At 38.9% G+C, this 21,192-nt stretch overlaps 1 protein-coding gene and 1 non-coding gene across 22 annotated transcripts in view; one reads left to right on the forward strand and one right to left on the reverse strand.

Annotated features, from left to right (window-relative positions):
* The window catches only part of LOC139947974 (voltage-dependent calcium channel type A subunit alpha-1-like), a 201,713-nt gene that overhangs the window by 44,633 nt on the left and 135,888 nt on the right, over window positions 1–21,192 (reverse strand). For 19 of the 21 annotated variants that reach the window (XM_071945897.1, XM_071945893.1, XM_071945898.1 and 16 more), the window contains 11 exons: window positions 20,658–20,769; window positions 19,779–19,939; window positions 18,877–19,017; window positions 18,130–18,331; window positions 17,259–17,423; window positions 14,154–14,264; window positions 9,782–9,865; window positions 5,986–6,102; window positions 5,231–5,296; window positions 3,993–4,087; window positions 90–258 (listed from right to left, as the gene is read on the reverse strand). In XM_071945897.1, coding sequence (XP_071801998.1) covers window positions 90–258; window positions 3,993–4,087; window positions 5,231–5,296; window positions 5,986–6,102; window positions 9,782–9,865; window positions 14,154–14,264; window positions 17,259–17,423; window positions 18,130–18,331; window positions 18,877–19,017; window positions 19,779–19,939; window positions 20,658–20,769 — 1,423 coding nt within the window. Of the gene's footprint in view, window positions 1–89; window positions 259–3,992; window positions 4,088–5,230; window positions 5,297–5,985; window positions 6,103–9,781; window positions 9,866–13,191; window positions 13,303–14,153; window positions 14,265–17,258; window positions 17,424–18,129; window positions 18,332–18,876; window positions 19,018–19,778; window positions 19,940–20,657; window positions 20,770–21,192 lie in introns of all 21 variants that reach the window. The other 2 variants (XM_071945886.1, XM_071945892.1) reach the window with 1 other exon arrangement.
* Trnas-aga (transfer RNA serine (anticodon AGA)) lies at window positions 4,420–4,492 on the forward strand. The gene has a single exon. It is a non-coding gene; the product is annotated as a tRNA-Ser (tRNA).

Below are 21,192 nucleotides of genomic sequence, written 5' to 3' on the forward strand. Positions count from 1 at the left end.
TGCGCAATCAGGCAACAAACAAACTGGTCTATTGCCTCCTCCTACTTGCTTGGAGAATAATTTGATTAAGCATCTAAGACGTGACTTACAAGGAAAGAACAAAGGAAGATGAATGATACGAAGTAGAAGTAGGAGAAATCTGAGCCACATCCATTTAGTTCTTCTTCAGTGTAGTTGGCTCCAAGACTGCCAACATCACAAGTAGAATTAGATTTACATGACAACATGATTAACTGCCAACTCTCTCCGGTAGCACACCTGTGGGAAGTCAACCAAGGACCAAAAAAAAAAAAAATGTCAAATTAAGAAAATATAAACAGTTGATACTACAGACTTGAGCGTTCTTCATCTTTGGCAAAATTGTTGTAAACACTTGGTTTTAAGTAAATCACTGCACCCTCGATTAAAACAAAATTAAAAAGGAATCTGGCCAAACAAAGGAGCAGGCTTTGTTGGATAGTTGTCTATTTTTTAAATAGAGATTTCCTAGTCTACACTCTGAATAAGTTTTCATTCAAATCTCCTTCTTTGTCTTTGGTTTAACTTTCATCCTGCCTGCTTTTTCCTTTTTGCATAACACATTGTATTTCGGTGTTTCGTGCAATTAAGACAATATAATAAATAAATTTATACCAAATAAATTGACTTTATAAAAGCAAACAAGATGGGGATGAAGAATTGAGACATATGGTAAACTAGAAATGGTTAATTGTAGAGTTGGTTAGTCCGAGAAGGTGTAACAGGGTAGGGGGGTTTGGTTTTGGAGTTGGAGATGCGGGTGAGGTGTGCATGGGGGGTGCTTTGGGCGCCGTTTATTTTGGGAGGCGATGAATGAGACTATACAATTGTTGCTGTGAATGTTTAGAGGGTGCAGTAAAGATGATAGTACCAGAAGGATATCACATGCATTACATTTGGGTAGTATATAAAGGTGAAATTGGGTTACTTTGCATTTATTTACATTGCTGCAAGCGTACTATTTATCTAAAACCTACAAATCGATGAGCCAATGAATGGCTGACTAAGTAACTACTGACCAGTCACAATGTGGTATTGACTGTGGCTTCAACAGTATTCATCTAGCCATGGTGATTAGGGTTCATTAATGTCTTCATTTCATTGGTCAAAGAAACCATTTAAATGAAGCGGGACTGACCAATCAAATTGAACCCAACCAGAAAGCAACCAATCAGCTCACAGACGTTACAACCAACCAATCAGAGTTATTGTAGACCAAACAAACATAAAAGACAAACACAACTGCGTTAAGTTAACAACAAGATATCCATCATGCAAATGAATATCAAATAATGGCAGCTTAACTTTGTACAGACCTTGTTACACATAATGGTCTTCAGGAAATATTAGTTACACTTTTATCGAATAAATTAGTCCAGTTGTGAATATAACCAGAACAAGTAAGCATTTAGTACGCAATGCACTTTTGGGAAGGTACACGTTTGGTAGTTACTCAAAACAACTATTAACTTAAAAACTGACTTGGTAACGGGCATTGGAGAGCTGTTGATAGTATAAAACATTGTGGGAAACGACTCCCTCTGAAGTAATGTAGTTTTTGAGAAAAAGGTATTTTTTTTACTATAGAAGTCTTTTATTCCTATCTGAAAGCACACAAATTTGTCCGACAAGGGTGTTTTTTCTGTCATCAGTTTTTTGCACGTTTGATGACCAACTGATGAGCCCAAATTTTCACAGGCTTGTTATTTTACGGTTATGATGGGATACACCAAGTGAGAACACTGGTCTTTCACAATTACCAAACGTGTACAGTGCCTTTAATTGTTAAAATCTTATAGAATATACAATTTGTACACAAATTTGACAGATGTATGCCTTTGTTAATAAGAGACCAAAATAATTCTCATAAATAATTTCAGACATTTTATGTCTTGACTTGAAAAGACCATTAAACATAAAACAATGCACAGATACCTTAGCCTAGAAACTGTTATACTACTGCGTTGACCTAAGTCCAACCAGGGCAACATTTAGCCTACAAGTCTTTGTGATCATCACAAGCATTATTATACCTAGCCAGGGCTAAGAGCACATTCAATGTTTAAATAATAACTACAATAATTTGGGGGGCTTATCATCCTTACTCGCAGCTAAGCGCTGAATTGCGAAGGACGCGGCTACAACGTGTTCGAGAAGCAGGCATGCAAGCTGCCAGCCACATCAACCCATTATGACCACGGAGCACACCCAAGATCGAAAGTGTTTGATTTTTCCCGAGGGAGGAAAACCGGATAGTCTGGAAAACCCTCGTGGCACAGCAGAGAACCAACGCACAACTCAACTCACATAATGGCCCTGGCCGGGAATCGAACCGGGGTCACCTTGGTGAGAGGCGAGCGCTTTTCGCACAAGCCAACCGTGCCAATCAATGTTTTATCCACTACATTCCTAAACAATTTTTGGACTGTAGTTTAGCTCAAGCTAGTTAAAACTAATTGAAACTTTGCATGGCGAAAGCATAACTAAGAGAGGTTTACGGGGAACACCATGTGAAAATCTCTTTTGAGTTGTGTTGGTTCTGAAAAGAACCGGTGGTTAAGGACTCAACGCTTCGATCAGTGTACTCTGATCATCTTTGGGAGAAAGTAACTCAAAGCTAGATACACTTTGTAATCCAGCAACCTCTTTTTACATTATGTTGCTAGTAAACTTCTCAACCATCTGGCAAAAAAGTTTGTGAATGTTTCTCCGAGACACTACAATATTCAACTATTTGTTGCTTTCATCCACGTACTGCATCTCTTTGGAGCTCCTTGCCTGTTGGTTGTTTCCACCCCCCCCCCTCCCCGACATCCTACAATCTGGACTGTTTTAAGAGGAACATCAATTCCTGCCTCCCGCTCTCCTGAGTTATTTCCATGTTTAAATAATTTTCTTCTTATAGCCCCTTACCTAGAGTGGCTTTTAGCCTTGTTTGGGGCGAACTTGCATAAAGAAAACTAAAAAAAAAACTATACATATTTGGTTTGCGGTAACACTATGTGTGTATCTTACTTGCCAGGTAGAGTTTGTTCTATAGAGAACTGTCTTTCTTTATTCTACTACCGCGAAGTAGTTTGTTCGGGAGTCTTCTCAGTTCTAAAAAGAACCTGGTTTTTAACCACTACCTGGGCGGAAGGTGTAGAAAATTGGCTGGGACTACTACTTTAGCTTATAGGATCGTGATTAGCTGCACTACCGCGAATTGGTCTTCAAAAAATCTAAGAAGCAGCACTAACTAAATCAAGCTGCAAGGATTAGTAGCAGTTAGTCCGACTGTACACTAGGGTTGGAGTTACATGCATGCTACCTTATTTTTACCTGAACAATAATAAAAGCGCGGTGATGAAATCATGAAAATGATTGTATCTCGTGATACTGGTGGAATCATCTATCCTGATTGTACCAAAAATCTGCGTAGCATGCAGAGTACCGATGAAAGGGGTTGTATATAGAAGCATGAGGGAAGGGTGAAATGGGGTAAAAAAAAGATGCAAAATGGAAAAGAAGAGAATAATTTATGAGATGGATATAAAGCAAAAGATGACAAAATGATCAGAAAGAAAATGGCTGCCATGAAGGATTGATTGACCTATTGCCATGGTTACCGAGGAGAAAAGGCTATTTTAGATGCGACTGATGGAACTTTGTTGACGTGAGTCACAATGATGGGATAGTCAGAGAACTTGATCACTTAATACTTGATTCCTTATGTGGAAAAAAGTTGGAGAGAATTTTGAGAACTTTGAGAATTTTTATATTTGGCGATAATTTTGATAATTTTGAGAATTTACTTAGGAAATGTTAGATAATGTTTACTCTATCCCATAGTGTTTACATCACTCAATTTCAGGTTTTTGCTTTTTACAAAGGGTTCGTGGGCATGAGGGGATTTTTCCCTCCTTAGTAACCATAGCAACAGATATATCCGGATCAATTCATGCATGACAAAGCGTGACGCTAAGTCAGTCTACCTGAACAGTAGTAGAAGTCCCATGAAGAAGTTGCTGAAGTTATTATTACGATTAATGGCTTTGCCGTCGTCCGCTCTGCTGATATTGCCGAAGATCTGCAACAAAATAAGTCAGTGACGACCCCCCCATGGAAACACAACAGGAAAGACAATGTCACGGACCAGGTTCAGTTAGGTTTGTTAGTTAAAATAATACATGAAACAAATGGAAACATAACATACGCCTTTTACTTGTTGAGTGACGACATTGTGTTGTTGTTGTCACAACTGAAAGCTTGATTGTCAAACGTTACCGTGACAAAAATAGTTTATGGCCTGATGTTTTGACCCAAGTAGAGTCTTTCTCGAAGGCTAAATGACAATACAACATCATTCTTTTGGGTATGCTGCCAAAACATAGGATTCGAACTGCCTCTAGCTACAGGGCAACCTCGGTAGTCTAGTTGGTAAGACATTGCTCTAGAAATGCAAGGGTCGTGGGTTCGAATCCCACCCGAGTAACATGCCTGTGATATTTGTTCACAGGACACAGGGAAGTACTGAGTATACAGTGCTAACACACATCGGTGTATGGGTAAAAACCAAAATTAATGCTCCATCTTTGGTTTGTTTGTTTGTTTGCTTGTTTGAATGAGCTTCCCATCAAGGGAACTCGGCAACTCCCACAAGGGGATATAAACACCAAGTCCGTTTGATGTTAAAATCACTGTGCAAAGTGTCACTGCTCTAAAACTGATGATGGAGTCCACACCCCACCAGAGCCTTATTTCATAGAGCTGCTTAAGCACAAGTAGCTAGGCATAAACAGAATTAGTCTCACCAGAATTAGGTTACCAGCCAAACAACCATGTCACAAGTACAAATTGTGACTGGTATCCAGCTAGTTTCTGCTTAGCAGGAAACTGTTTAGCAATATTTTCTTTCCTAAGCAGCTTTATAAAATTGGGCCCAGGGAGCCCAAACCGGGGCTGGAGCCCAAACCGGGGCTGGAGCCCAAACCGGGGCTGGAGCCCAAACCAGGGCTAGAGCCTAAACCGGGACAGGGGAGCCCAAATTGGGCCCAAGGAGCCCAAATTGGGCCCAAGGAGCCCAAATTGGTCCCAAGGAGCCCAAATTGGGCCCAAAGAGCCCAAGTTGGGCCCAAAGAGCCCAAGTTGGGCCCAAAGAGCCCAAACCGGGACCGGAGCCCAAGCCGAGGTTTAGGAAAGGTCCTTTGGATGTGATTGATAAAGAACCTACCTGCATGCCAATGATTGCATAGATGAAAAACAGCATGAATGTTAGAAGACAGACCCAAGGCAGCGACTGTAAACAAACAATAACAATTTCAACATTTTACTTTTTACTATTAACGCTACAACTAGTCTCTTTTATGGGAGTCAGGTTGGTGTAGTGGGTTCTTGCCGTGCCATGAACCTCAATCCTACATGGGGCACTATGTGGATTGGGTTTTCAGTCCCTACCTGACTGCATGGGTTTTCCCTGGAAAAATTCCTCCCACATCTAAAACTAAAATTTCTTCATTGTCTTCTCACATTGTCCAGAAGAAAAGGTTTTGACAGCATAGATGTAGAAGTAGGTTTTGAGGCATTGCATGGTGAGGTAGCCGCATCAAAGTATATTCAGTCCCTACCTGACTGCGTGGGTTTTCCCTGGAATAATTCTCTGGGGGTTTTCCTCCCACATCTAAAACTGAAATTTCTTCATTGCCTTCTCACCATGTCCAGATGCTGAAAAGGCTTCAACAAGAATTGTCATAGATGTAGATGGGTTTTGAGGCATTGCATGGTGAGGTTACCATGTACATGGTTATTCAGTTTGCAGTAACACCATGTGTCTATCTACTTTGCTGTGTAGATTTGTTCTTGAAAACTCCTCTTCCTATTTATTCTACTGCCGCGGAGTAGGTTTTAGAATTCATCTTTTTTTTCTAATCACCAGCCCCTTATTAAGGAGTTCCTGACCACTCCCCCTTCAGCCGGTAACCATCTTACCTTGAATGATTGTACGAATGTCCAGAGGAGGATTCGAATGGAGGACCCTTGACGAAGTAGTTTGATCAATCGAGCAGCACGGAACAACCTCAAGACACTGAGATTAATGAAGCCATCCTGACCGAGGGGAAGAAAAGTTTGAATATTCAAATATGCAAAATCAAATGATTTGAATATTCATAAGATATCCTTCAACAATAGACCCTTCCCATGAAATATGTACATTGCACATAGCGCGTGCGCACTAACATTTTGCTTGGCAAAATGAGGGAAAATCGCGCTGTTTTGTACATGGCTAATGGCTGTGTGACGCAGACGCGATCGCGCGTCTGCTTAGTGCACAACTCTATGGCGTTTGCCAACCAGTAGGGTCTGTACGCATGCGTAAATGTAATTAGCATATTTCATGGGAAGGGTCCATTCAAATTGTTTCAAACTTCTTTAAAACTTCATGCAAATACCGAAGGCTAGAACTTCTTTATTATTAGTCTGAATCAGGTGAAATTTAGGATTTTATTTTTATTTTATAGGTTTGTTTCTTAAGCCTGGTTCATGCTTTATGAAAATTGAACAAAACTAAACAAAATTTGGTCTCATTGGAAACACATCTTGAACTTGGCTTTAAAGAATGTTTTGATTGACTCCAGCAAATAAATCTCTTCTATAATAGATGTTAACTTTGCATCGGGGATAAAGAATATCTCTTCTAGTTCTTGCATATCAATTTGATTAGTCTAATTCAATCAGTTTGTGCGTTTCAAAAGACTTTTTGTCCAAATCATTTAAGCATTCAAAACATAAATGCTGCTTTTGGTTTTGTTTTTTCATTCCGAGATACTGTGCAAATATAGTTCAACTCACAACAGGTTATAAAACAAAACAAAAGTTTTATACAACCGTTTTAAATCTGACGAGAAAACGTAAAAACAGGTTACGGCTACTACAGAGTCTACCACCCTCAGTAACAGCGACATGTAGCATAGCAAACAGCAGCAGAGGAAGAGGGGTCTGTCTAGGCCGTTGGCTTAAGGGTTTGCTTCGTGGTGAGAGAAGGAATGGATGGTTGGTCCCCCCTTGGGGAACAGAGTAGGGGGATTTCCGGTGGGGATTTCCAACAGAGGGTGAATGGATGGAATTGACGCTATACTTACATCAGGCTACAAGAGGGAAAAAATCAGAGACAAAAACACCAAATTATACGAGCATGCACTGGATTTGGGGGGGTTGTATATATATATTAACACTGATGTTTTAAAGTGTAATATAAGGGGGCCCTATAGGGGGAGGGGTTAGGGGAGGGGAGAAAAAGGGGGTAATACATCCCAGGGTTCCCTGACCACGATGACCTGATGTAAGAATGACGGGACTGTATCAACATTTCAACCAATGGAGGCAGGAAATGCAGAATTCAACATGACTTTTCATGGAGAGCTGTTAATGTTATGAAACATTGTTACAATACTTCGAAGTAGTGTAGTTTTAGAGAAAGAGGTAATTTTTTACCACAAACTTGAATTTGAGATCAACAATGAAGCCTTTCTCACGCATTCGAAAGCACACAGTTCGATGTTGTTTTCTTGCACTTTTGATAGACAATTGGGCCCAAATGTTCACAAGTTCATAATGTTTGGATACACCGAGTGGGAATACTGGTCTTTCACAATTACCAAAAGTATACCCTGCCTTGAAAACCAAATTATTAAAGGAACACGTTGCCTTGGATCGGACGAGTTGGTCAAAACAAAAGCGTTTGTAACTGTTTTTTATAAAATGCATATGGTTGGAAAGATATTTTAAAAGTAGAATACTATGATCCACACAAGTTTGCCTCGAAATTGCGTGGTTTTCCTTCTACTGTGCAAACTAACATGGTCGGCCATTTTTTGGAGATTTTGACCCCCATAATAGGCCGACGTGTTAGTCGACGAGGTAAAAGGAAAACCACGCAATTTCGAGGCATGTTTGTGTGGATCATTGTATTCTACTTTTACAACATCTTTCTACCCATATGCATTTTATAAAAAACGGTTACAAACGCTTTTCAAAGACCAACTCGACCGATCCAAGGCAACGTGTTCCTTTAATGCTGGCCAAAATTCAGCACAATTTGACCCCACCATATTTTTGATGGGTGGACTTTTACTTCTCGACTTTCCAATCCCTTACTTATACCAGGTCATATTGTGGTCATAGTTTTCTAAATAAGACACCAAGCAAAATTTTAATAAGGAGTTTTAAAGCAAAAGAGCAAACCACTTTCCCATGTTGCATATTTAGTCAAGAGATTTTATTGTATTGTTTTAGACTGAGATGGCTTTCCCAGGAAAAAATAAATTATCCCCGAGACAGAAATCTCAAATTACAGCTCCGTCAGATTCAGCCAATCTTAAGCCTGCTCCACAAGTTCGCAACAGTTAGACTGTGTTCAACTCCTGCGAAACAATCGCTGCGAAAACAGCCATGTGATGTCAAAATTCATTTTGCATTCGCATTCGCAGGAAGTATGAGCTTGGCTTAACAACTTCAGACTCACAGTATGAAGATTCTACTAAGCTGGTAAACCAGTTATGATTCATACATTTTTTTCAAGCAGTTAACTTCGTCAGTTTCCATAACCCAATCACAAGATTCTTTCTGGTGATTAAGAAAGTTGTATCAAGTTTGGCTTGAATCATCTGTAGATTTGATTGATACTGATTTGAGTCATCAGGGCTGATTAAACTAATTCATTGGTTAATTCTAACTAGAAATGGCTATAGACATTACACTAAGCATGCACCAGTTACACCAGATTCATCAGAATTGACTGCGTTGTGAGTTTGAGAATTTAGAATGGCTAGTGTGGTTCTATCGCATATAGGTTCTATCGCTATCCAAGATCATGTACAAAATGGTAGCTACGGCTACGGCTGTATCACTGCATCATCATGCATTGAAGTATATAGGACATCTTGGCAACACCCCTTAGCAACAGCCATAGCTGTACCCACCATCTTGGATGTGGCTTTGTTTCAACCAATATGGAATGCGTTTTGGCGACCCTAACCAGAAACACTGGCCATTGGTTTGGCTTTTCCGCGTTTCGGTTGAGGCGCAGTGACGGTCGCTGTTCGTACCAACCAGTAACCAAGTTAAGGACTCGGTTGGGCTTTGGTTAGGGTTGTCAAAACGCAGCCCTTATGTAGGTGGTGCAAATAGTCTGGTTCCTTATATGCATTTGTGTTATACTCTTAAAGTAGAACCCAGGGAAGCAGACTGAATTGGTCGCAGCATGGTAAAGCTTAATGCACACATGTCTACATGTACTTACTCCAAGTTTAGACACATTAAGGGAATCCTACACAATTGAATTGAATTGAATTCTAATGCCAACTACTGCTTGCCAAATTTGTTAAAGAGGTAATTTACTGCACAACAGAACCATGTTAGTTAGTATTAATGTTAAGACATCTAAACACAGTTTGTTGCAATGTAATCTATAATCAAGTGTCCTCAACTCAAAATAATGAAAAAAAACAAAAGTACCTAATTATCCCATATTTCAGTATGACTGACTTTTTAATAAAAAAAAGTATGCTCAACTGATAACTCTTAGGCAACATTTTAGCAGATGAAGTTTTAAAGATATCGTTGAACCTTTTGTGTAATACTGGAACCGTTTTTCTTTCTTTTCAAAATGTTGGGCTCCACTACAAAAATAAAGGCTACGGACTACATGTAAGTATTAAAACCTTGGAAGGGGAGGGGTTAGGGTGTTGGTAGGGAAGGGGGTGTCGGTTATTTGAAGAATACTCACCCCGACTTGAGTTATAATAGCGTCGGCTATGCTTCCTAGCACAGTGATGAAGTCAAATGTGTTCCACGCTGCACGGAAGTAGTTCTATATGAAAGGTTTAGATTCAAGAAGTTAAAAAAACAAAAACTCTTGCCATACAGCAGGAAAATTTACAGAAAAGACATTTGAGAAATGGAAGATAGATGTAAAAAGGTCATTTGAAAATGACCGCAAGAAACACTTGTTCACTTTATTAGTTACTTTTGACATTGAGAGTTGAAGAATATATTTTCTGAGAAAAGGTTTCCAACAAAAATGACCCAAAACAATGACATCTGTGCCAATGACTGATGAAAAATCATATTTTTCTTTTTTGCAAATAATACTAAATTTGAGAGAGTTTTAGAAGAAAAAGAAGATAGAAAAAAATGAAAACTAATCAAGAGATTATAGAAGATGTAATATATAGAAGAGGTTATAGAAGAGGAATTCCACTGTCTTAAAACTGTCTTAATCTTTTTGGGAACCACTGGAGTTTATGAAATAGCAATGGCTGTTATTTAGAGCAACTCCAAAGAAATAATCGTTGTGCTTCAAAAAGTATTACCCCTAGTCAACCCCCTAGTTATCCCATTTTCTTAAACCATCTCAGCTCCTTGACGAGTATACAGCCTGCGCTGCCAAATAAGTAGTGTAACAATCTGAATCTATCACAAGGACCATATCTGCCCCTCGTGGGTGAAGAGAAGCAATTATAGTCAAGTGTAGTACTCATGGTCACATATAATTGTCATGACCAGGATTCGAGCCCACACCCACCATAGCTTGTATACACCTGCAACCTTGGACCTCCTTGTCCCTCTTTTGCAACAGCTCCCGTTGGTTTTGTACACGTTTTCCCAACTGTGGACCTTTCCCGGACCGGGGACCCTATTGCCCTCTTTTGTTATGGTTCCTCGGTTTGAATATGTACACGTATACCTAATAATAACCGAATTTATAGCGCCCCTTTTGCCAAAGGATACAAAGCGCCAGGTATTATTACTGCAAGGAGTGGGTCAAATTTTGAGATACTGTATAAGACCTAATCCCTTAAGCACCGTGTAATGGTTTACAAGGTGCTGTGGCGCAATATGCTGCCAATCCAGCCAGGAACACCAGGGCGAACCCCTTCTCTTTTCGATAAGTGCACTGGGTTCTTTTACATGCGTTTACACAACACATGGGACCAACGGCTTTACGTCCCATCCAAAGGACGAAGCAATGGTTATGTGCCTTGCTTAAGGACACAAGAATTGAGTCTGACACACATTAATTGATTTACTCTAGAATGCATTACAATATGTGAGCAGACTATTTGATCTCATTGTCAAAACACGTATTGGAAAAAAAAAAAACTTTTATATGAATTTTTTCAACAACGAAGGATCACATTTTTAAAACAAGAATGTCCTTGTTATCTCTCATGACATTTGTGAATGATTTCCCACTGGTAATCAGACAGATAGACAGTAATAAGCCCTGGATTGTAATTTACATAAAAACAGAAAAAGAAATGAGGAATGATTATAGAACGCATCAATGCAATCACAACAAACTCAATGTTGAGCATTAGTCAAACAGATGCTGAATATTTTTTTTTTTTTGTTCGTGCTTTCTCAAGTTATTTTTCTCCAGTAAGAGGACACAATTTCCTTTTTAACCATCTCTTCAAGAGATTTTCGAGAAGGTTTTCAAGAATACTTTCTCAGCGTCAGCAGTCTACTACTGTTATGATGTAAAAGTGGTGCTTATTGTTAGTGAAATCGAATGAATTTGTTGTGACTTTATACATGTGTATATTTAAAGACACTGGACACTATTGGTAATTGTCAAAGACCAGTCTTCTCACTTGGTGTATCTCAACATATGCATAAAATAACAAACCTGTGAAAATCTGAGCTCAATTGGTCGTTGGAGTTGCGAGATAATAATGAAAGAAAACTACCCTTGTTACACAAAGTTTCAAGACCTCAAAATCTAATTCTGAGGTCTCGAAATAAAATTTGTGGAAAATTACTTTTTCTCAAAACTACGTTACTTTAGATGGAGCAGTTTCTCACAATGATTTATACTATCAACAGCTCTCCATTACTCGTTACCAAGTGAGGTTTTATGCTAAGAATTATTGAGTAATTACCAATAGTGTCCACTGCCTTTAAACTGGATCAAAGGTTCAAATTTGTCGGCTCAGCAATAACAAGGTTCTTAACTGCAATTTCATTATGAAAAATGTGTATACAATTGATAAATAAACCAAAATCCATATATAATAGTTTTTCTTGCTTTCTTTTACCTAACAATTACTTTTGAGATGACTCTTGATCAATAACCTAAAAAAAAAAACAGAAGCTCAAAAAAAAGCAAAACCAATTTGATAAAATGCAATAGCAACCTGATAGTCCTGAGCCGACAAATTGAACAATAGACAAAGAAAAGATAGAATGAGAATTAAATTTTAACAAATAAAATAATGTAGACCATACACACAGCTTGATTGGTCACAAACATCAAAATCATCAAAAACAATGCCATGAACCTGCACACAAAATGAATTGTTCAAAATATTTAAATGAAGAGCATCTCATGCATATGCAATTATTTTATGCAAAGTAGGCTTGTTCATGCATCATCAGCCATTGAGCATGGGTCATGAGATTGGACATTTTCAAATACAGGTGAAGGGCAAATTTAGGTGACAATGGGTACATTTTTTAAAAATCCATTGCATCTTCAAGTATTGTCCCATGTTTTTTTAAAAGAACTTTTGAACCAAGTATGAAGAGTTCTGAAAAATGCACATTCAATTTAGTCACAAAGTGTGGTTATTCACATACTATTAAAAACAGTGTTATCAGTTGAACTCTGTTAGAAAAATTGTTTAGTTGATAGAAAAATTGTTTAGTTGTAATTTCAAAACACATCACACCAATCCGGATAGGCAGTGTGCCCCGCCCATCAAAGTGGGCGGAGCATAAATTTATTTCATTTTAGGCGCTTTTTATTGATCAAGGAAGGTTGGAATAGGAAAGTTAACCTGCATTCTTAGCTAAAAATTAGTCCACAATTTAGAGATTGGTCTTCTTGACAACCAGCCTGGTTTAACTTTCACCTCACAAAGAATCAAGATTCTGAAAGATTTCCTTGAAAAATCTACAAAAGACGAATATGTTTCAAACTACATTGTGTATTTGGAAATTTGATAGTATTTTTCGTATTACTACAGCTACAGAAATTGAAGTAGATGTCAGCATACTGATTGCATGAGAAACTCAAATGAGTGGGTGTGGTTGATTGACAGTATCAACTTGGTGTGGTCTTTTGCCACATCCGGATTGGTTCATTCTAAAAATAGGGGTTAAAAAACTGAATTGATATAGATCTGTGTGTACCTTTGGACCATAAGCAATGAGCTTAAGAACAGCTTCAATAGTGAAGAGAACCGTAAAGGCGATGTTGAGGTAAGCTAGAACATTAACGTACTCATCAGATGCTTTATATTGCTGGGTGATTGAAAAAATTTGGGGAGATGGAGTCGGGGGGGGGGAAATGGTAGAGGAGGATAGAGGAGGTGTTTCAAAGAAAAGAAAAAAGAAAATAATACACATTTGGATGATAATGATTGACAACATGCATGGGAAACTGAAAAGAGTTCATGTGTTTCAATTTCAAATTTCTGTCTGATAAAGACGCTCATGTTGATTTTAAACTACTGATAAAAATACAGCGGCAAAAGAGTTTGCGTTTCATACTTATTTGAATATATTTCAAAAGGTCTTTACTGTTCAGGAGATAAACAATTTGAAACTGAAAAACATTTTCTCTTTTGATTATTCAAAAAACGAATGATAGCATGTAAACGTCATGCTAAACAACAATGACAACAACAACAACAACGATGACAACAACAACAACAACAATGCCAGAAACAACGACTGACAGAGGCACCAGAGGATATTATAGTAGCCTTGTGGACAAGTCGATAAATGTCTGTGGCGGCAATAGCGTTCCCACTCTCTCTGCGATTCCCGCAACACTGGCGATTTTCTCGCGAGACTGCTAACCCCCGTGAGACTGTGCTGTGCAGTCTCATAATTGGGAAGTAGTAATCGGCAGCCAGCAGCTTCGCGCGTGAGCAGTGACTGATCTCGCGAGAGCAGTATTCAATCGCAGAAACATGAATCATTACACCACCACACCATGACTTGCGACACAGACCATTTGTAACGACTTGTCCACAAGACTAATACAATAGCTAAGATGGACGGTGGAAGAGCATAGCCCAGGAGGATGATGCTGCTGATGATTTTGGTGATTACACTCAGTAGAAGGTAGATCTTGCTGAGTATCTTACCCTTGGTCCAAACCCAATTAGCTTGAGGATTGCTTCGATTGTGAAGAGGACTGTGAACGCTATGTTCAAATACTTCAAAGTGTCGGTGTAGGTAGCCTCAGCCTTATATGTCTGAGGATAGGGGGAGGCACCGGGAGTGCCCATTGTTAGTCAAATTAGTAACTGGCTGTGTTTCGAATTGGCGGCTACATGCTACGGCTACGGCTAGATGTCCACGCCAACATGTGCTGAAGAATGGCACGTACTTAGCAATGAGCCTTTTTGAGGTAGTGCGAACGTGATACGCGCGCGTCACACGCCGCGACTGATGCCACGCTCACCATGTTGGAGGTCATTAGGTTTACGTGTAAACGCCGCGTCGCCTAAAATGCGCACTTCACTGAATAACATACGTTCTATTTCTATGGTCAATACGCACAAATTTACCACAACTTTACAGTGTTGTAGCATTGTGTCCGCCATACCTCAAAAAGGCTTTTGACCGTAGCCGTAGATGTAGCCACTAATTCGGTAACGGCTACTGTTTCTTATGGAAAGGGTTAATCTACAATACACTGATCCTGCAGTAGGCTGTAAGAGTGTTTCTTTTTATGCAACTCGTGCAGAATATTGCCGTTGGATAATTGAGTAATTCGCGTCATAACGTCTGTGCGCGCACATCGCGCAGGCATTGTTCAGTGGCTACAATTTGTTCATTTTGTAAATTGCTTGATTCCATTGTTCGACATGTGGAGGGGCTTAGTGATTAGCTTGTTCAATCAAAACCAACCAACCCCAGGTCATCAGAGTTTAGTGCTAGCATTTCAAAAGATTGATGTTTTGCAATAAATGGAACCTAATCGGTTCAAATCTAAAGAAAAAAAAAAGAAGAAAAAAAAAATTCAATGTGTAATAAATGTTCGTAGTATGACTGGTACTCAGCCCTACACTAAAGGAACTGTGTCATCATGATCAACGCAGGTTTGTGGCTGTACATGGGATGATGAACTCTCATCCGATTACAACACGCACATGCGCTCTCCATAGATGCGACTTGGAGTTAGGGCGCCCTGGTGCTATATCTGGCTGAGAGTTCATAATTCCATGTACATCAACAGGCTTTGGCTCAATTTCATAGAGCTGCTAAGCACAACAATTTGCTTAGCATGAAATTTCTTCCTTGATAAAAACAGGGTTACCAAACAAACTCCCATTTGTTGCATATTGCTTGTTACTCGTATCCTGAAAATCATGCAGAAGTTTGGTGTGCTTAGCAGATGTGCTTAGCAGATGTGCTTAGCAGATCTATGAGATTGGGCCCTGATTTGATCATGACGACACAACACCTTTAAAGATCAGTGTATTTCTAGCGATGCTGTCTTTATACACAGCACTCAAATAGAATAAAGAATTGAATACAATAACAGGTGTCGTCATCACTCATCTACCCCATTAGGAATCCTTTGTATCGCCATTCTCAAAGTGGGCTCAAATTTGGACGCTATTTGAACGTCTTCTGATTGATTGAATGGTTTTTCTATTGGTGGACAAATTCAGTTCCTGAAGTAGTCCAAAATGATATTGATAGCTTATGTGAGCAGTGTTGTGTCTGATTGGCAACCATAACTACGAGAAAATGAGTTGCAATTTTAGAAAAGTGTCCAAATTTGAATAGTTTAATTGAATTGTGAAGGGTTGATTCCAATTGCTACCAGAGAAGAACATTGGTTGCAATGTAAGTATCAAACTTGAAATAGTTCAATTGAGTTTTGAAGTAACAGTTTTGATTGGCAACCATACATGTAGCTAGCAGAAAATGAGTTATGTCAGAAAACTACTACCGGATACACATTAGAATAGTTTAAGTGCATTTTGAAGGGTCGATTCTTATAGGTGTCTATAACTCCATGAAAATTGGTTGCAACATTAGACAAGTATCCCAAGTGTCATGAGTGATAACGACCCTATGGATTGTTAGAATTGCTAGACTACTCTATTATTCCATTCTTCATCATGGTTAGCGCCATCTTGGTTGTTTCTCATTCAACTCATTGTAAGGCCGTGTCCGAAACGGCGACTTCGGCTAAAGCTGGGGCTAGATCGCGTGCGTCTGCCTATTCTTCAACACTGGCAGACGCGCTGATCTAGCAGTACCTGTAGCCGAAGTCACGGTTTTGAACACAGCCTAACTGAGCTTGAGGTTGATCAGAAATTAGTCTGGCTACTTCTACTGTGTTATAATGTAAGTATCAGTATTTAAGATTCCCTGCTATAGAGATCATGGGTAGACAGGGAATATGTCATAAGGTTTATCGCGATTCAGAACCCCAATGCATTGTGGGTAGGCGGTTGGGGCATTTGCGACCGCGCAGTATGTTGTCATGCCAACGTGCGCACGCATGGCCAATATCTTTGTGTGGGTTCAACAGCACCCTCTCTTGATATTTTGCTATTCGCGATAAACCTTATGATGGCGTTATCATGATGAAGGTTTGGACTACGGACTTCAATAACTCATCTAGCATCTCTGTCACAATATTAAGAAATAAAAAGCAGAAATTAAGACATGTCCGTCAGTTGAAGATATGTCCATTATGTCAAGTCCTGTTGGAGAGAGTTGAGGTGAGGGTGGGGTTAGGGTCAAGATCAGGGTCACAGTAATTTAACAGTTGGGAAGTAAAAGAAGGTCAGTCAATCGGATAATCAATAAGGTATTATTAGCTTGCATCGGAAAAAAACAAATTGCACTACGATCAATAATATGTGTAAAAAAACAAACCACGGTCAATACTCTATCAATTATTGACTCAAAAATCCCCAATTAATAGTCTGTAAATAGTTGTCGGTCAATAATCGATTCAACAATGAGCGGCTTATCAATATTCAGTCAATAATCAGTTTAGCAAAGAACAGCTATCAAACAGTCAGTCCATAATTGATACAAGTACAAACGGCTTATCAATACTATTGATCAATAGTCAATTCTTCAGTAGTCAAGTCAACAATGACTGGCTTATCAATAGTTGGTCAATAGTCATTTCACAGTGAAAGAACCAATAATCAATAGTTAGCCACAAAATGATTAGTAGGTTTTCTTGTAACATCTACCACAGCTGATATAAATACCTTCATCATCAGAGCTATGGTATTCAAAGCAATGAGGGTCATGATAAAATACTCAAATGGCTGAGACACGACCAGCTTCCAGACTTTATACTTGACGGAGTTCTTGTTGGTCGGTACAAAGCCATCCGTTGGTTTAGCGTTGATACAGAACTCTACACATTGTTTCTGCAGGGAACACAGATAAACAAAAGGCAAATTAAAATACACTGAAGTGAAAAAGATGAACAGGGGTCGATTACACAAAGATTGTCCGAACTTAGGACTAGTCCTACAAGCTATTAAAACATTTAAGGCTAGTCCGAAAGTTGGGCCGATTAACTCATCCTCCATGTAACTCGAGATAAGACTAGTCCTAACTCTTTGTGAAACAGGGGTCATTTTCACATAGAATGTCCGAACTTAGGACTAGTCCTACGAGCTATTAAAAACTTACGGCTAGTCCTAAAGTTGGGACGATTAATTCATCCTAACTCGAGATAAGACTAGTCCTAACTGTAAAATTTGTAAAATCCGCTCCTGGGAGGTAAGAGAATGGACTAAAAAACTAAAGGCAAGTTTATCTCAAAAATGAACATGTACTTGGTTAAAATTTTCAATCTGGACTGTTATATGACCAAAGCCAGGGGTGGATTTTATAAAGATAGTCCAAACTTAGGACTAGTCATAGGGCTCTTTAGGTGTTATTAAAAACTTTAAAAAACTTAAGGCTAGTCCTTATTTATTACGAGTACCTCGTCTTGAGTCGAGATAAGACTAGTCTGAACTCTTTGTGAAACCCACCCCTGGAACTCCATGAGATTGCGGTAACAAAATTTAGACAAACAAAACTTTAGGATAAGGCGGGAAATAAATGAGAGATGATTCAACAAACCTGATTCTTATCAATATCTCCATCTTGGTAGTCTTTATCTCCTTGCTCCTGAAAGGTGATGATGATCAACGCAACGAAGATGTTGAGGAAGAAGAATGGAAAGATGATGAAGTAGACGACGTAGAAGAAAGCCATCTGGATCTTATTGTAAGGTGCTGGACCTTGGCCTTCTGTGGTCGCATCGATGGAGTGCTTTAGGACGCTGCAGGTAAATAATAAGATCATCAAAAATACTTTCATTATTCTGTGGTGATGCATTCTGTGATGATGCATTCTGTGATGATGCATTCTGTAATGAGGCATCTTGAAATCAAATTCAGATAAACAGAAATTACATATTTTTACCGGATGAACTCATTTAGATAAAAAATACAAATATTATACCATAATTTGCTTCTCTTCATGAACGAGCGCAGGGGGTAAAGAGATAGTTATGCTCTTAATAAACATCCAGAGGTAAAGTAAGAGCAGCAAAGAACGTTTTTTTACGATGCGATGACAATAATTGTATATTTGGTTTGTGGTAACACCATGTTTGTATCTACTTGCTAGGTAGATTATGTTCTTTTGAGAACCTCTTGCTTTATATTCTACTACCGAGGAGTAGATTGTTCGGATAGTTCGGGAGACTTCTCACTTTTGAAAATAATTGATGACAATAAATACTTACAATTTAAGGCTGAAGTTAGTTTAAGAAGCATTTGGGTTTTGAATGGTTAATCGCAATTTTGATAACTCTGTACTTACTCTGGCCATCCTTCTCCAGTAGACACTGTAAACAACGTTAGTAACGCTGCAAAGACGTTGTCGTAGTTGAAGGGATACTTCTCCCACTCTCTAGGCTGTGTGTCTCTGATCATATCTCCGTTGTACACGAAGTAGTTACCTCTGTAGAAGCAAAGACAGACAGATGTCATGAAGGAAAAACAATGGTGGAAATTGCAACATTTAGTGATGTTTTCGCAGTTTGCTTTGGGATAAAATCCCTTTTCCAGTGACCAATATAGGACTATTTTCAGTCAACAACTTTTTGGTTGCTGGCAGGAACGAGTCCTGGTTAGGCAACATGGTTGGCTCCAATTCAAATCAGTGCAATCAAAGTTAGGCTGTGAGGAAAGTAGTCTGGTACCTTTTGGGTACAATGACAATCAGTGATCAATTCTAACAGCACGCACTGGGAACTAGTTTGCCTCTAGCTACCGGGCAATCTCTGTGATTCTATTTGGCAAAGGTCGTGGGTTCGAATTCCACCTGAGTAACACCCGTTTCAGACAGGTGCTCCAGAGTCGCGCCGAACCAAATTCTGAATTAAGTACATGAAAAGTTAGACATCTGAAACAGTTAGGAGCGACTGAACGCGCTAGAAGTCAAAAGATTGACTTTTGCAGTCATTTGGAACGACTCTGGAGCGCCTTGGTTTCAGACGCCGAGCTAATGTAAATGATATGTTAAGTTCGCCTGTCTGAAGCAAAAAGTTATTTGGGTCGACCTAGAGTCGCTCCCAATCTATTTGGTTCCGGTGCACCTGTCTGGAACGGGTGTTATATGCCTTTTCACATGATTTTTTTTTCACAGAACTTACGAAAGTACTGAGTATACAGTTCTAAACACACATCGTTGTATGGGTAAAAGAAAAGAGTATGACTTACTTGCATTCCTCTTTGTTATGTTTAGAGGGATCAGTGCAGTAGAAGAATCTTCCTTTGTATAACTGGACTCCAATCACAGCGAAGATGAACATGAATAGACCATACACGATGGCGATGTTAGTCACATTCTTGACTGAGTTCACAACACAGTCGAACACCGCCTTCACAATAAAAAAGTATACAAAAGTGATGTTTGAAGCTTTGCATAGTGTAAGTTATATTAAACTATTTCTGTGATGTCACTCTATTGTTGAGATGTAGATTATTCTTACAAATGTACCCTTAGCTGTAGATTCGTTACGAATCTACACTTAAGTGTACGTATTCTGCAGTTGAGTGTAGATTCATAATAATAGAAAATTACTGTCTTTCCAAACTGAAACCAAACATAGCTGAAAATACGTTATATTTCAATTTACAAAAACATTTTCCAGTTTAGAAAAATTACTTACTAAATAGTAACACAATTTATTGTTAGCTGAGCAAGCTGACGTTGTACTCAATAATGTTGCAAGATGCCTACATATTTTGTAAAATAATAATAAAATGTCACCAACCATCATTTGAAAACGTGTACGAAATTGATCGACTAACTAGTGTTATTAATATATTGAGAAATCAAATTCATTGAAACTGTTACATAACCAATGGGGGAAATAGTTAAAGTCAGAGAAGAGACTCTAGAAGAAGAAACTCTAAAGTGTAGATTCGTAAATACAATGACCATTTTGGGATTGGGATTTTCGGTTTGAACTTAATAATCAGTGAGTTCTCAGATGGAAACATACAAGTAAGCACTAGGACTAAATACGATCCTCTTTTTGTACCTAAAACTTTCAAATCCCCTTCTTTGGTCTTTCAGACGGGCATGGAACTTACTTTGAGTTTGGGTACCCTCTTGATGGTCTTGAGGGGGCGAAGCACTCGAAGGACTCTGAGGGATTTGATGGTATTGAGGTTCTTACTAGCTCCTTTATCCGTACTGCCGGCTCTGAAAACCAAAGTCAATAACCAACAAAGTCTCAATTCATGCTCAAGATATACTTCAGAATTAAAGATGGAGGTTAAGCCCGGTTCATACTTCCTGCAAGTGCTTTGTGCAAAGCATATGTTCTTGTGTCACAACTGGAAAGGGAGGGCGTACCGATTATTGCGTCACCAAAAGTCACTTCGCATTTGCACTTGCAAGAAGTATGAACGTGGGGCTTTATACTGCAATAGTTCGGATGTCATACTAATTCAATGCAACAGAATCTCCATGGCTGATCATAAAGCATTGCTACAGGAATCACAATTGCTGTATTTTCGAGAAAAAAACTCCTCAAAAAGTTTAGAGTTGAAACAGACAAAATTTCAAAAAAACATTCCATGGGTGCTCAAAACGGTCTACCCACAGGAACCACAACAGTTTCAA

This window comes from Asterias amurensis, chromosome 15, assembly GCF_032118995.1.
Source record: "Asterias amurensis chromosome 15, ASM3211899v1".
NCBI lineage: Eukaryota > Metazoa > Echinodermata > Asteroidea > Forcipulatida > Asteriidae > Asterias > Asterias amurensis.